Below are 16,209 nucleotides of genomic sequence, written 5' to 3' on the forward strand. Positions count from 1 at the left end.
GTGCCCTTACAAATTTCAGGGAACGTAGTACAGTAAGAAAAGAGCAAGAAAATACAATATACAACAGTCTTGATAAGAGTAAGTTTATCTACGAGCAAGAACATCAGTCCTACATGCAGTGGAGTTAAAACAGATGCAAATAAAAATGATACAGTAACAATTGGCAATTTAAAGTGAAAAAATGAAAGGATTTATATATCCTATATCCAATATGATTCAATATGATTACAAAAATGTGCATTCTGCAGGGCAATTACAATTTACAAATGTAAACAGTACATTATTATTATTATTATTATTATTATTATTATTATTATTATTATTATTATTATTATTATTATTATGGTTACATGTTAATGCTAAGGTACCACTGAACATAATTATAGTTGTAATGTTTTTTGTTTTCTTGTATGTATTTTTAATATGTAATCAATATTGTTCTGTAGATAAAAGTTCCTTATGCTTCTTAATGTTTTACTTTTTCCACTGGAGGAAAAACAATAAAATATAAACAACTATGAAAATGTAGAGCACCAACTTCAGCGGGCAAGGGACCATAATTTGTTTAATTTAAGTGGAGTATCTGACATGTTCCTTTGGTTTCCTGTTAGTATTTTATCAATATCAATATGTCTTGCATGACAATTACCTTCAGCTATGTTACTGGAGAGCTACACAACTCTTTGTCTTAGAATTTATTTGTATTTTCAGTCCCAAGCATGTGTGTTTTTAATTCAGTTTCTTGAGCAGCAAAGCGATTTAGATTCAGTGTGATGCACCCATGCATAACCACACCTTATTATATAAAAAAAAATGTAATTTTGTCAGGAAAAGGAAAAGCTGGGGCCAATGGCACAGAGTGATGTACAATGCCTGTGCTGGGTAGAATGACAAGATTTAAAGACTAAAGGAACAACAGTAAAAGGGCAATATAGGTCAGTGGGGAGGATGCTGGGGCCTGAGGCACAGTAATACATCCTGTCAGAGCACAGTTGTGTATGATGGTTTGTACCGTCACAACTTTACAAGCAGTATGAAATATGATCATGCAATGGGACAAAAAGTAGTATTTATACATGGTTGGGTGGGATTAGGGTCTGACACCTTTACTAAAATGTTGTTTACAACTCAAATTATCATAAAATAAAAAATAGAGGAACATCTAAATGGAAACTGTATTTTTGGAAACAGTCAACATGGATTTAGATGAGGTGGGTCATGACTTGCCAAATTATAACTTTTGTGTGTGACTTTTTCTTCTTCCCATTTTGACTGTTAATATAGCAGGATCTTTGTGCTGCAGCATGGCAGATACATGTGTGGGCCATAGATTACTTTATAATATTTTGGTTTAAAATGTTATTTCAGGAAGCCTTGTCATTTATGAATGAAAATAATCGCAGTGTGAGCAACAGTTCTGTAGTAAAAACGTTAAACTGTATCTTCTCTTAACATTACATCACTAGATGCCTACTGATAAAGCAAAGTGATAGAACTTGAAATCTTCAAATTTTTTTCCCATTGATGCTCATATTCTATTTGAGCTGATATATTAAAGGCATAACTTATACAGAAGAAATAAAATGTTGATTCAGCTATTATTATAAGTTAGTAAATATTTTCCTGGTTATACATATGGAAATTATACATGGTTTCTATATTATTAAAAGCATACAAAATAAAGAATTACATATTTGTCCTATTGGGCAGAAAGGAGTGAGGATGCATCAGGAACATCAGCTAGCGGAAAGGAGTCTTGTGCTGAATTTCAGAGGAATGAGTCAGGCGACATGAGAGCTGGGCAGGTGGTCACGGGCTCTCTGTGAGGGCACAACAGCATCTTCACTGTCGACCCATGGTGGAGTCCTGGTGGTTCCTCATCCGCCATAAATACTGGGTTTTAATTGCCTGAGTGGGAAAATCATAAGCAAATAAAAATGCCTGCAAAATGTGACTGCACACAAATATGACCTAAACTACATTTCCGATTGCAAATTTAAAACAGTACTTAATGGCAGCTTGGTAAGATAATTAGAATGAAGTAACGGATAACCAATGAGAGATATATCAGTAAAAACAAAGTACTCTTTTGAGTGCTATTAGTCATGACAAATGGTGGATTATTTTAAGGGATATCTTTATTAATACTGTTGTGTGTAGATTGTCTTGTTTTTATAATTGTTTGTATCAGAATTGTAATTTGATATTGGTGGCTGAATCACAGTTTAGATTTTTTCCAGGCCTATGTATAAGTAAACATATCTCTTGCTAGACATTATGGTAGAACCATATGAGTAATTGGAGAGGAGTGTCCCCCATTACACCAAGGCTACTGTTTGACATGACAAACATGAAAAGTACAAGTAGTAATAACAAATCGATTTGTCAGTGCTCTCCGCCTACAATATGAATAACTGTATGAACATGGTATTAACTCTGCTATTAACCTTATTGTCTGTTGGCATTGGTGCAGAAGCCAGGAAACTAATAGCACCACCACATTCATAAGTGTTTTCTGCATCAGAGAAATCAAAATCTGAAAGCAAATATGTGTATATATATATATATATATATATATATATATTTTTTTTTTATCCAAGGTATGAATGCATATTATACATGGGTTTCTGACTGTCTCCACCAGTCAGGTGTGCATTACCTTTATCTTGAGAAGAGTGTTTCAAATCTGGAGTCTGCAGTGTAGATTTGCCATTCGCCATCTTGGGAGAATAAAAGGAAAACAGTGAATATAAGATGTGGTGGGAACCTGGTGAGGTCATGGTTTCAGTTCACTGAGGTTGGAGACACTCAGACACTTTCTTGGTCACGATAGTAAGAGAAGGTGATCTGATGTTCTATATGATAAATGTCAGTTTTCAAATAATTTGACAGTTGGTTTCATAGACCTTGATTAGCAGCACTCTTGAACTACCGTACCTCTAATAATATTGTCCATGACTAGTTTTAATCTATGTGTGTGAAACCAGCCCTGAGTGTGTGCTGTTATACTTTGATGCCAAGTAACCTCTAGGAATGATGCAATTATTTTAAGAATTATGTGAGGAAACATAAAACAGATGCAGAGATGCATGCTGTGAACCCTGTGTAACTGACTGTGAAAATATTTTAAATGGCCTTTTTTACGCTGCAGCTATGGCTTGTCTCAATTAAGTGAACTAAGTATGTAGGAATATTAAAACCTAGTTGTGCACTGTTTGTGAAGACATAATGCTTGGTGGAAATAGAAGGCAGTTGAAAATCGAAACAAAATGAATAGACATCATGGCTGACCTTATTTGTTTGATCCTTTTTGGGTTTGTGAAAAATCTTTTTGTTAGAGATCCCCATCTTGGTGGACTTGAAGGACAGTAGTCGCCTTCTCATGGTGCGCTGGAAAATTTCCTGGACTTCATTTTCATCTTTGTTCGTGCTGATACGGTTTTTGCTGTACTCGTGCCTGTGCTGCAGTTGATTCAAGAGTAGGCAAACAAGCATTAATAACATCTTCAACAAGAATTTGAATTTAGTATGTGTCTAGTAAGCACTTCCAGGCTTAAGCAAATGGAAGGAACCAACACATATTTTTTAAGTTGATTAAGTCCCAGACCCTACCAACAATTGCAAATTCAAAGTACTTATTATGAATTATGAATTATGAATAATTATTTGCCAAACCAAAAAGCTAAGAAGGTAAAAAGTGTTTTCATTTTCATTATACACAAATTCATGTAATTTAATGGCTATCCAAAGTTTATATTTGTTTGAACAAAATCAAAACTTGGATCATTGTTTTACTTAATTCAAACAAAACAGATGTATTACAACTTGTTTTGCAAAACCTTCTTTCACAGTCTCATCAGTTCCATAAATGACCAATTTTGCTTTTAACACCCTTGTACTCCTAGGACATGTTCTCTGGACTCTTTGAACATTCTCTAAGTACCACTGAAATCAATATGCTAACTGCTTCATTATTTATGGAATTCACTTCCTAAATGTATTTGCAATTCTGGTTTCATTTCCACATTTAAATCCCTAGTTTAACAGGCTTGCAGTTACTGTTTTGACATTATGAAACACCTTGAAATCGGTTCTGATTAAAGGCTTAAGTTTTAGAAACAATTTGCAGTCGGTGCTTGGTCTTGGCAAAAGTGCTCAAGTAATGAAGTACAAACAGAGTGTATCCTAAAGCTTTGTCGAAGTTTATCTCAAAGAGTAAACTCAAAACATATAAAGGAACAATATCCTCAGAGTTCAGAAAAGAAAGAAAACCTGTTGAGTGTTCTTTCTTTTTGGAAAATATGTACTAGCCTGTCAAAGTTAATATTTACAAAATAGCTATGGATGTATATGCAAGTAGTTTATGCAATGAAACATTACAATTAAAAATTATTATAGCTTGTAACTTGCCTGCTTCCTTGCCCTGTAGAGGTGTTGCTGTAGCATGTTGTGAGTGTCCATGTCCTCTGATGTCCAACAAACCTTTCTTCCCTGCTCTAAGGTTTCCATATCAAGACCTACAGAACTGTCATGATCTCGCCTTAATCAAAACAATAACAGAAAATGAGCATTCTCTTTCATAATGTGTTTCACACAACAAATAAAAAGAAACATATCCCATAAAAGTACATAGTAAAAGCATATTGCAATTTAAAGATATTAAATATTTAATGGTATTAAATGTTATTAAAATTTAATTAAATATATAATGTTTTATAACACTTTCAACACTGATTCTGAATATATCAAGTGCATGACTATGAAATAGTTTTCAAGCATTTGATTCTTATATGAGGATCAGTTACAATCGTAACATTGCAAAATTGTTTAAATGGTTAAAGTGCTTTGTATTTATTTCCTGGTTATAAATTTTTACTTAATCTTAACACTTTACTTTTATAAAGTATGTTAGACATAAGGAAATAAGCCAAATAAAGATGTGATTTCTACAAAATGACAGATAACAAGGCAAAATCTGCCATCACAATATGGTTAGCTTTGAGGCATACTTTAAAAAAACAAGGATGAAGTCTAAAACAATGGTTTGCAATTTTTAAAAGCAAACCTTGAAGGTATGAGGCTGTACATAGAAGAGATAGATGGGGGCACACTGGATACAGATTTAGTTGAAAATGGATGGTTATATTTCAAAAATATTTTTTTAACCTAAATTTAGCAAATTTACCAAATATTTACAAAAAAACGGAGGCAAAAATTATTTAATAGAAATATGCAAAAAAATATCAAGATAATGAAAGTGTTGTATAATGCATACAAAACAGATGAAGACTAAACAAAATACAAAGAATATATAGAGCTGCAAAGAGATGTTAAGAAAGGGATCAGGAAAGTACACAGGGAAATAAAAAGACTCATAGCTCTTGGAGCTAAACCTAATGCAAAGACCTTTTTTCAATACTATAACAGCAAGAGGTCAATAAAAGAGTGAAACAGCTAAAAGCTTAAAATTGAAGTATCTAACAAGATGTGGCAAATGTCCTAAATTAATATTTTACAGAGGTTTTTATATAAGAATAAAACTGATAACATGCCACAGGTTTAACAATCAGTTCAGTCAAACTCTAAGAGATATGAAGAGGAGGTACTAAATGGACTAGCAGAATTAAAAACAAACAAATCACTTGGACCAGATGGTATATTTCCAAAAGTATTTAAAGAAATTAGGGAAATTATTTATAGGTTGCTTACTACAATATTCCAAATGACACTTAGAACAGGGGATGTGCCAACTGACTGACTGGCAAATGTCATTCCTATCCACAAGAAAGGGTAATTTGAAAAAATGAATATACAGAAAATAGAGCAGCATCTTAATGAAAACCATATTCTTGGAGATAGTCAACATGGGTTTAGATGAGGCAGATAATGTCTAACTATATATATATATATATATATATATATATATATATATATATATACTTAGATTTTCAGAAAGCTTTTGATAAGGTTCCACACCAAAGATTGATATTAAAATTGGAAGCTGTAGGCATTCAGGGTACTGTAAATAGATGGATTATGAACTGGTTGATGTATAGGAAACATAGGGTGTCGATTAGAGGAGTTGCTTCTAACTGGAGTGAGGTTGTCAGTGGAGTTCCACAGGGATCAGTACTAGGGCCTTTGTTTTTTCTAATCTATATTAATGATCTGGACTCTGGGATAGTTAGCAAACTTGTCAAATTTGCAGATTATACTAAAATATGTGGCTCAGCAGATACAGTCTCGGCAGCACAGGTTATTCAAAGGGATATTCAGTTGTGGGCCGACACCTGGCAGATGAAATTCAATGTGGACAAGTGCAAGGTATGTAGGCAACAAAAATGTCCACTATAATTACACTATGGGAGGGATAGAACTAGATGAAGTAACGCATGAGAAATACCTAGGACTCATCACTTTCCCCATTCAAACAATGTGGGGAAGCAATAAAATAGGCAAACAAAGTACTAGGGTATATTGGCAAAGGTGTAGAATTTAAAACAAGGGCAGTGATGTTCAGACTGTACAATGCACTAGTTAGGGCTCATCTGGATACTGTGGACAGTTCTGGGCTCCACACTTCAAGAAAGATATCGCTGCTCTAGAGGCAGTTCAGAGGAGAGCAACCAGACTTATTCCAGGTCTGAAGGGAAAGTCCTACTGAGAGACTGAGGGAACTGAACCTTTTCACCCTGGAACAGAGGAGACTACGTGGGGACTTGATTCAAGTCTTCAAAATCATGAAAGACATTGAGAACATCAAACCAGAGGAGCTTTTCCAGATCTGCAGGGACACACGGAACCGGGGACGCAAATGAAAATTGGGATTCAAGGCATTCAAGACGGAAAACAGGAGACACTTCTTCACACAGAGAGTTGTTTCAATCTGGAACAAACTCCCCAGCGATGAGGCTGAAGACGATAATTTGGGAACATTCAAAAACAGACTGGACGTGATTCCTGGATCACTCAGTTATTAATGGACACCAAATGAGTACGATGGGTTGAATGGCTTCCTCTCATTTGTAAACTTTCTTATGTTTCTTATATTCATACAAAAATATAATGTTAACTTTACCACCCCTTTCTTAAAAGATTTTTAATGACCCAATGAAATTATACATTTGTTTTTGTTAAATCTTCGCTTAGGTGAGCACCCTGAATGGCCATTTTCCTACTTGTGTTTTTTCCTCTTTTGGAGAATAATGAATATAATTTTAATGTTGTGAAACCACTACTTACAGTATAATGGATACAGGAGTATCATCAGGCATTCCCCTTGGAGTCATATATGAAATCTCAGCACCAATTTTCTTTTCAAAATCCACATTTGCATCATTGTCAGACCGCAAAAACGCTAGTGATCCTTTTTTCTCACCCTTAAACATAAAATGAAACCTTGCTGTAAAAATATAGTTAGATGTTAAGTGGAAAAAACAGACATAAAATAATGTGTTGTGTAGCACAATGGAGAAATTAGATGACAAAGCTAATGTCTTTAAAAAAATATATATTTCCTTATGCCTCCATACACATTCTCAGTTGAAATCTGAATGCCAAAAGCTTTGCGCATAAACATGTTTTTGTCAAGGTTTGTCTAATTACTTCTTAATAATACATATACACTTAAACTATATAAAGTACAATGGTTTGTACTCTGCTAGATGCATCACCCAGGAATATTATCTTAATTCAGTCCTCTACAATCATTGCCTTGTAGCTGACATGTCATGCTCAAATTAAAGCACTAAACATAGTTCTTACCCACTGTTAGAATGCTAGGTTGATGGTGGATTATCCAGGTGTGTTTCAGTTTTATTTTATTTATTGTATTTTACCTGACTTAACCTAGCTTTACTTGACTTCTAACCACCCCAACCCAGCAGTGCTCAGATACTTGCAAACCACTACCAGGTGGGCTTCTCTAAAGCTAGGAATGGTATATGCATGGTTCAATAACAGTTCAATACAAACTATAGGAGGCATGCTGCACTCTTGGCAGTTTTGTATTGTTCTTATTACCTCTGAGACATAGCTAATGGCATCATTCAGATTGAGATGGTGGAAAACACTGAACAAGTAATCCCTTGACTTCCTTGCTGAAGATTTCATGAAGAACCAACACAGCCATTTTTCATCAAACTGTGTCCACCTGAGAAGTAAAGAAATGGAAGGTTAAAAAACCTGAAAGCCATGGTATGATTTTTCTATGAAATGCACAAAGTTGGTTTAGAATAATAATAAAACACCAGTTATACTAATAATACCTGGAAATACTGGAGATTAATTTTAATAGCTGCAAAACCAATATAAAATGTATTCTGAAAGAACAATAAAAAATAAATAGCGATTGTTCAAAAATATAATATAAACATCTACAAAACCAAACTATGGTAAATAGTTATTATTTTTAATAAAACAAAATAGTCATAAATATAAACATGTTGAGTGTTGATAATTTATAAAACTTTTCTCTAAATAAAAATGTTAACAGTTTGTTTAACAGACAATTTATTTAAACTACTACAAAACAAACTATATAATAAATCACAAACATTTGATTAGACAATTGGCATGTTGAAGCTGAAAAAGCCTTTAACACCTTGATTTTGGTATACTGAAACTAACATATAGACTGGTTTTCAGGTTTAAATCTGTAGGAAATACTTTGCATTGCAATTAATCAAATGATATGCATTTTTGATCAAATGCTGTTTCTTTATCAAACTCAGAAAATGTGTTGATTAAAATACTGGAGTATTACTGCATTGTAACTCCTTTTCAAATTGAGGAAGAATATAGATTTTTTATAAACAAAACTAGTATTCACGACTTACTTATCTCTCATATAGTTATGCCCAGTTTGTCCGGAAATATCTTCAATTGCGATAAGAATATGGTCAAATGCCTAAAAAGAAAAGAATTTGACACTCAGGAGCTTATTTCATACTTTCAATTTTCTTGAACATGTCCTGCTGCTAATAGCACCTTACCCTACTTTGTAGTTTAACAATCAGTAGAGGATCATAGTGTACACTCCTTTTCACTTTCAGCCAGGTCACCAAAGGCTTGATTGTTATACCCTACCGACAGAAAATCAGGGTTTTGAACAAATGTTGGCTATGATTTTTTCAACGTTATTATGAGGACTTAAAAAACAGGCACAACACATGAGACATACCAGAAATAGTTCTGACAAAAGTAATATATATATATATATATATAAAGATAACTATATATAAACTCGTGGGGTTTATATCTGCCCTGTATGTTTACAAAATTTTAAATGGGTGCCCTCACCTGTAAGACGACAGTGAAGTAGACAACAATTATAGTTGTGCTGACCATGAGTTTTTTTTCCTTAATTTTGTTTGCATCCAACATGACTGCTAAAAGAAATGCCACAGCCCCTCGTAGGCCTCCATAGCTCATCACCACTTGGTCTATGAACTCCAGGGGCACCAGTCTGTGGCGGTTTAAAACCCATGTCAAAACAAAGACTCCTGCAATATAAAAGAAAAATAGAGAATTAAAAAAGCAAGGTTGGCACATTAGTAAATTCAATATTTAAATGCTTAGGTAATGAAGCATTTTGTCAGTAATGTTCAGTGTGCAAGTCAAGCCCTGCGGCCCAGACATCTTTGGTTCTGACTGACACCAGGTTTGCCCCACAGCAACTAGCAAATAACACTATGTAACCCCTTTTTATGTTCCTGGGTAGTATGTGTTATTTCCTAATTGCTTATGCCTCAGAAGTATAGAAAATGGCTATTATTCCCCACAAGCTTTGCATTTGTGACCAGGACTACAAAAGATTTAGAAGTGAGTCGTTTTTCGAGATTTACGATTATACTGTAAATACAATATAATCGTAAATCTTGAAAAACTACTCACTTCTAAATCTTTTGTAGTAATTATTGTATTACTTTAGCATAAATACATGTTAATTTGGATTCATATGTTGTTTTTTTCTGACTTTATGAGAATGAAAATACACAAATTCGTACATTTAAAAATATAATTGTCCTGGTCACAAAAGCAAAGTTTGTGAGGAATAATAGCAATTTTCTATAATTTTGAGGAATAAGCAATTAGGAAATAACACTCACTACCCAGGAACAAAAAAAGCGGTTACACAGTGGAATTGATTGAGGTGTCTTCTCACACACATTAGTGTGGGCATCTGTTAACTTCAGTGTCATCAGATATAATAAGGAAGGGTATATTTTGACTTGAAGACTTGAACACATAACTGAAGGAGTGTCCAAGTTCGATAGTACTGATTTACATAGCATATCAATAATTTATACATATTGAAAATCCAGAATAGGTAATCTATAGAAATAAAATATGTTATCCTTGTGGTTGTGTTTGCACTTAAACATTCAATTGAAGCTATACAATTAACTTAATGTAAACCAGAACATGTACATTAAATTTTTTGTTCAATCGTCTTACCAATAAACCTGAATACTAATAAGAACCCCAGAGTGAGAAGGACGAAGGCAGTATTCCAAACCCATATTGTGGTATCAATGGCAGAGATTCCCAAAAACACAAAGATGATGGTTTCTGATCCATTGGACAACAGTTTCATGGCGTATTTCACAGTCTGCACCGATTTCTCATGCATATTGGCATTGACATACTTTTGACAACAGATACCACAAAATGTTACTCTGAAAAACCAGAGTCAGAAAAAGCCTTGTTAGTAGGAAAATGTGTAATTCCTGGTAAAGAGAAACCGATATATTTAGGTTACAGTACATAAAACAAACTGTCTGAAAGCAAGAGGAATCGCCCAATAACAATGAATTTATTTTTAATTTTTATTGTGACTTAGCATATACAAAGCAATTTCTTCAATGTATTTATCTATTAAGAGTTGCATTAACATATAATACACTGTTTATTAGTGGCATCTACTAATAGTTAACACAAAATAAATACATTTGTAAGCATAAATTGTGTAGTTGTTGACATTAACGCCAAAATACAACCAGAACCAATATATATATATATATATATATATACAGAGAGAGAGAGAGAGAGAGATTTTATGCATTAGCCAGAAGAAGAAATCCTGAACAAACAAACAAAACACTTATTTGCATTGTAATTTGCAATTGACAGATTGGCTCACATTCAAGATCAGTTACGTTTGCAATGCATTGGCAGATGGCCTGGATTTAAAACATTTGTGATTCTTACGCTAGAATTGGTGATAGGGAGAGCATCTCCGCAGTGAGGTAGCAGAGGTATGCGAGGACGAAGATGAAACCAGGTTCCACAATTGGGATGTTTTTGGATACTCTTGTCAACAGGGAGAGAAGTATTGCAAACACAACTCCCACTAGTGATCCACCAAAGGCCACGACAAAGAAAGACCCTGGGGGCGAGTGAGAAGAGATAAGAGTTACATCCGCATGCAATAGTTAGACATCTGATATTTGAAATTTGCACTTCAATTATCTAAGTATTTTATGGATGAGATATGAGTTGTTTACTTCTATTACCTTTTATTTTTCTTGTTTGGAGTGTTGTTTTATTATTCAGAGTAATTATACTTAATCCTTTTGGGGGAGAGCTATTGGGTCTTTCAGTTTTCATTCCACTTAAACATTTTCAACTGTCTAAATTATTGACTTAATTGGCCTAAATCCCCAACTCATTCAGCTTTTTGCTGTTTCCGTAAGCTATAAAGTCTACAAACCTATATTTTCTTCGACCAAGAGTAAGTATTAAGAGTAAGGAAAAAATGTGTGACAATGGATATAACAGACTTATTTTACACCATTTATATTGTTTGATGCTGTTCCTCAAATATATTCCCTTACCCACTCCTTTTATAATTTCCACAGCATCAATATTTCCCGCTCCTATTGTTACAAAAGAGTCAAATACATTGTACAGCACCTGGAAGTTAAATGGAAACATATTACATTTTATTAGCAATACATTTACATTTAGATTATTTTATACCATAAGCAAGTATTTTTAAAATATAATATATCAGTCAAGCAATAAAGGCTTCATCAACTTTCTAAAATAGAAAAAGGTTTATAGAACCTGTTGCCAAAACTTTATTATGTAAACCAATATAGCAGAGATGGGGTCTTACCACTGTTACACCATCATTAAGAAGAGATTCCCCAAATACAATAATAAATAGGACATCATTGACATGAACTTCTTCAAAGACGGCTATAACGGCCACGGGGTCAACTGCTGAGAGGAGGCTTCCAAAGAGGAGAAACTCCAACAGACTGATCTTGAGGTCACCTTACAATGACAAAGTAAATTTACTTTACAGTATACAGTACACATGGCTACATACAATTATAAATGCAGGCAGGGACAGACAAAAAAAAATCAGGTAGGCCGTCCTATCTATCATTTTTTTTTGTAATCACAAGTCATTAAAGTTACTCTTTACTCTTATTGTTCATCATGATAGACATGAAAATGTAACATAACATTTGACTCCAAACATTTGATGGAGTGGTGCTTATGCCTGTTTATTTTATTTTTTTGGTTTGTTTTTCTTGGTATACGGTATGTTTTTTAAATTGTTCTGCATATACATCTTCTATAGCACTTGCTTTTGAGCTTTAGAGTCAAGCCCACAGGCCTCTGTCCTATGTCAGTTGTGTGCCAAGGATAAAGAAAATCATTTCAAAAGTTATATTTTTCAGTGAATGTGAAAACTTCTCATCTTTAGAACATGACTTACCCATGATACCACCTAAGTAAACACCCCACAATGATAACCCAACTGTGGCAGCATTCCAGCAAGTGCCAATAACAGCAAACACAAGGATGGATCCCAAGTTTGCAAAGAATAGCTTGTTGGGCATGAAGTAGCCGGCATCCAGGATGATTTGTGGCAGGAGAAAGTAGAAAAACACTGTGGGTTGCAGGCTGAAAGTTTGTACTTTGTTTGCTCCCCATACAATGGCACCCAGTACTAACCCACTGCAGATTAACAAAGCACTCTCTGGGATAGTGGTTATGAGCTTGTGTTTCAATCCAAACACTGAAAGAAAATAGAGACATTTACATTACTACTTTATACACAGACATTTTCATTCATATTTATCAATGCATCTACCAGATATTAAGGCATGATCCTTTGCAATATTTTTCAAATGTTCAGGTTCTACCATAATAAAATACTGGCAATTTAAAATAAAATATTTCAATTCATTCACTTGAACATAAAAATATCTAGTATGTCTCATAACTTGACGTTTTAAAATTAAATTTGCAAAACTGAATATTTTTTCTTTTACTTTCTTTCTTTATTTTTCTCCTAGTTTTGAACATGTTTTCATCTATATAATTTTATTAAGTAATTCTTGTTGCATTGGGAGGCCATTCAGGGAACAGTGCAGGTTAGTGTGGCCTGAAATGATATGAAGTTCACATAGAAAGCACACTGGATGGTGATACTGTAGCCTACTATGTGTCAGAGTGTTATATCTAGGAGATGTATTAGTTTGATTTGCACAATTGAATAAAAATACAATCCCCTTCACCCTAGTCCAACCCCCTTACACCTTCAGGTCAATGAGCACACCTGTCCAGTTATCCTATGGCAAGCCAAATTATCATTTAGAGATATCTCTAAATGCATTTAAAGATATCTTCAAATATTTAAAGATATCTCTCAATCATTTAAAGATATCTGCAAATCATTTAGAGATATCTTCAAATAACTTCCTGTATTTTGGCTGAGATTATCACTTCCTGTTTCCTTATTCAGTTACATAGAAATGAATGAACAAGTTAACAGGAAGTGATAATCTTGGGCTACATACAGGAAGTCATTTGAAGATATCTCTAAATGATTTGCAGTTATCTCTAAATGATCAGGAAGTTATTTGAAGATATCTCTAAATGATTGGCAGATATCTCTAAATGAACAGGAAGTCATTTGAAGATATCTGTAAATCATTTAGAGATATCTGCAAATCATTTAGAGATATCTCTAAATGTACTTTTAAATGAGATATCTTTAAATGATTTGCAGATATCTCTAATAGATTTGCAGATATCTTTAAATGATTTAGAGATATCTTTAAATATTTGAAGATATCTGGAATTATTTGAAGATATCTTTAAATATTTGCAGATATCTTTAAATGATTTAGAGATATCTTTAAATGATTTAGAGATATCTCTAAATGATAATTTGGCTTGCCATAGTTATCCCAATTCATTAATCCTTTGTATATATACCCCTTTGTTTCTACTGTTCATTGCAAACTCCCTGAGTTAGTGTCTAAACATTTAAACCTTTTGTGAGTTTTCCCTGTGTGTTTTGACCTGTGCCTGCACCTTCATTTACTGATTCCTGCATTGCTGTGTTTGCCTGGTTTTGACTATCTGCCTCTTTTAGTGACATCAATTCGTGGATTGCCTTCATTGCTCTGTGTACCGGCTCCTGACTCCTCAGACCTTTATTGGACCTTGCTCTTTGGATTTGTCAGCACTCCACAGCAATACATACTGTACTTGGGTTCACCATTCCTGGCACCAGACATTGATACAGTATAAGTAAAGGGGTGTAGTTGCATATTTAAATAACCTGACATGGCCATCTGATATAATAGTTATTGTCATTCTGACATTAATCATTTAAGTTGCATTGATCTGAAAGAAAACATTTTCACAATTCATTATTATTATTATTATTATTATTATTATTATTATTATTATTATTATTATTATTATTTATTTTTTTATTATTTTTTTTATTTTTACTTTCCATTGGTTACATTGGTTTTGCAATGTATTTTGTCTCAGATTCAAACATTAATAATATTCAGTAAATCATCAACTTACCACACAACAAAATATACTTTCTTTAACTGACATTTCACACATCCTTCATAATTCTGCTGTCATCATGAGCTTTCTAACATATTGTATCATCTATTCATAGAACTTGGGATATATTTTCATCGTTTTCAATGTTGTCTAAAATTCCAGTATACCTATATACTGTAAGTAAGACAGTTTCCAGTGATATAAAAATAAATAAACAGTGGGTAAAATAACATTTAACAATCTAGAACACTGATTTTACAATAGCAAATGTATGGTTTTTGTAGAGCTTTAATATTAAAATAGGCCATTACTTAATAATTTGTGATATAATGTAAGAAGTAGTATGCATTTAAATTGTTTATTTTGGTAATTATTAATTGCTTGCAAACATTTTATTTACCTTAATGAATGGTTTATTCACATGTGTTTAACTCTCACATTCCCTGTTCATTAATGGAATGGAGTGGAATATTTAATCTCAGACACAGAGCCTATTGATGATGATGAATATTATTATTATTTTCTGGATTGATTATGAATACATGGTGTGTTCAGGAAACTAAACATTAAATATTTGTAAAGCCCATATGAGGCTAATCTGGCTTTTACAGGCATACTTGTTTGTGATCATTATCAAATTGTTTCCTTTTTACGAAACTTACTTACGCACCAGCAAACCAAACACAATTGGATTTTGGACTATATGTCATCTGTATCACATTCGTTTAATGATTTGTCCCGGTTTTACTTAACCTGTAAACATCATATTGCTTATGTAACTGGGCTCTTTGTATACATGAGCTCGATATGATGACGCTATCGCTCTGAAAAATGTAGAGTAAACTTCCCATGTTGAGATGTCTAGTCTTTTGGCATAGTGGGTTTATAACTTGACTGTGGTAGAGCTGCGTTATGTGAACAATCTGGAACAAACTCAAGCTGAAAACTTGTGAACATTCAAAAATAGACTGGATAGGATCCTTGGATCACTTAGTTATTAATGGACACCAAACAAGCATGATGGCTCGAATGACCTCCTCTCATTTGTAAACTTTATTATCTTCTTATGTTCTTATGAACCACTCAGAGGTGCGCCTGTGATTCATGGCTCTAATCCCAAGTGGGGAGCTCAAACATACATTATACCTACTTATAAATTAAAATTATAAGTATTTTAAATACTTGATTACCATATATTCCTGTACAATAAACATTATATTGTAGCAGTTTGTTAGCTGATTTCACACAGCGCACTCAGAGTGAGAGTGTTAATGTGTCTAGGCTTTTGAACATTGTATATTTAGGGTTGTTAAAGAATCTGAGACTGCAGGGACTTTTAAACCTTATATATATACATACATACACCGATCAGCCATA

The 16,209-nt window shown here is 33.5% G+C and overlaps 1 protein-coding gene across 1 annotated transcript; it reads right to left on the reverse strand.

Annotated features, from left to right (window-relative positions):
* Window positions 1-1,740: 1,740 nt before the first annotated feature.
* Window positions 1,741-15,140, reverse strand: LOC136762741 (sodium/hydrogen exchanger 3-like). Its single transcript, XM_066716300.1, has 14 exons — window positions 15,083-15,140; window positions 12,734-13,036; window positions 12,122-12,282; window positions 11,838-11,916; window positions 11,212-11,389; window positions 10,459-10,679; window positions 9,301-9,503; window positions 8,994-9,083; window positions 8,838-8,908; window positions 8,023-8,152; window positions 7,243-7,379; window positions 4,411-4,540; window positions 3,280-3,462; window positions 1,741-1,761 (listed from the first exon to the last, which is right to left on the reverse strand). The coding sequence occupies exons 1-14, from the start codon at window positions 15,138-15,140 to the stop codon at window positions 1,741-1,743; spliced, it is 1,965 nt and encodes a 654-aa protein (XP_066572397.1).
* Between the last annotated feature and the right edge of the window lie 1,069 nt (window positions 15,141-16,209).

Source organism: Amia ocellicauda, chromosome 11, assembly GCF_036373705.1.
Source record: "Amia ocellicauda isolate fAmiCal2 chromosome 11, fAmiCal2.hap1, whole genome shotgun sequence".
Taxonomy (NCBI): domain Eukaryota; kingdom Metazoa; phylum Chordata; class Actinopteri; order Amiiformes; family Amiidae; genus Amia; species Amia ocellicauda.

Bases quoted from the DNA above. Each gene is read 5' to 3' on its own strand.
- LOC136762741 (XM_066716300.1), bottom strand. From the start codon at position 15,140: ATGGCCTATTTTAATATTAAAGCTCTACAAAAACCATACATTTGCTAT. The intron at 10,680-11,211 runs GTAAGAATCACA...CTGGTTTTTCAG, and splicing joins TCCCTATCACCAATTCTAGC to AGTAACATTTTGTGGTATCT. The intron at 9,504-10,458 runs GTAAGACGATTG...TTTATATTGCAG, and splicing joins ATTAGTATTCAGGTTTATTG to GAGTCTTTGTTTTGACATGG.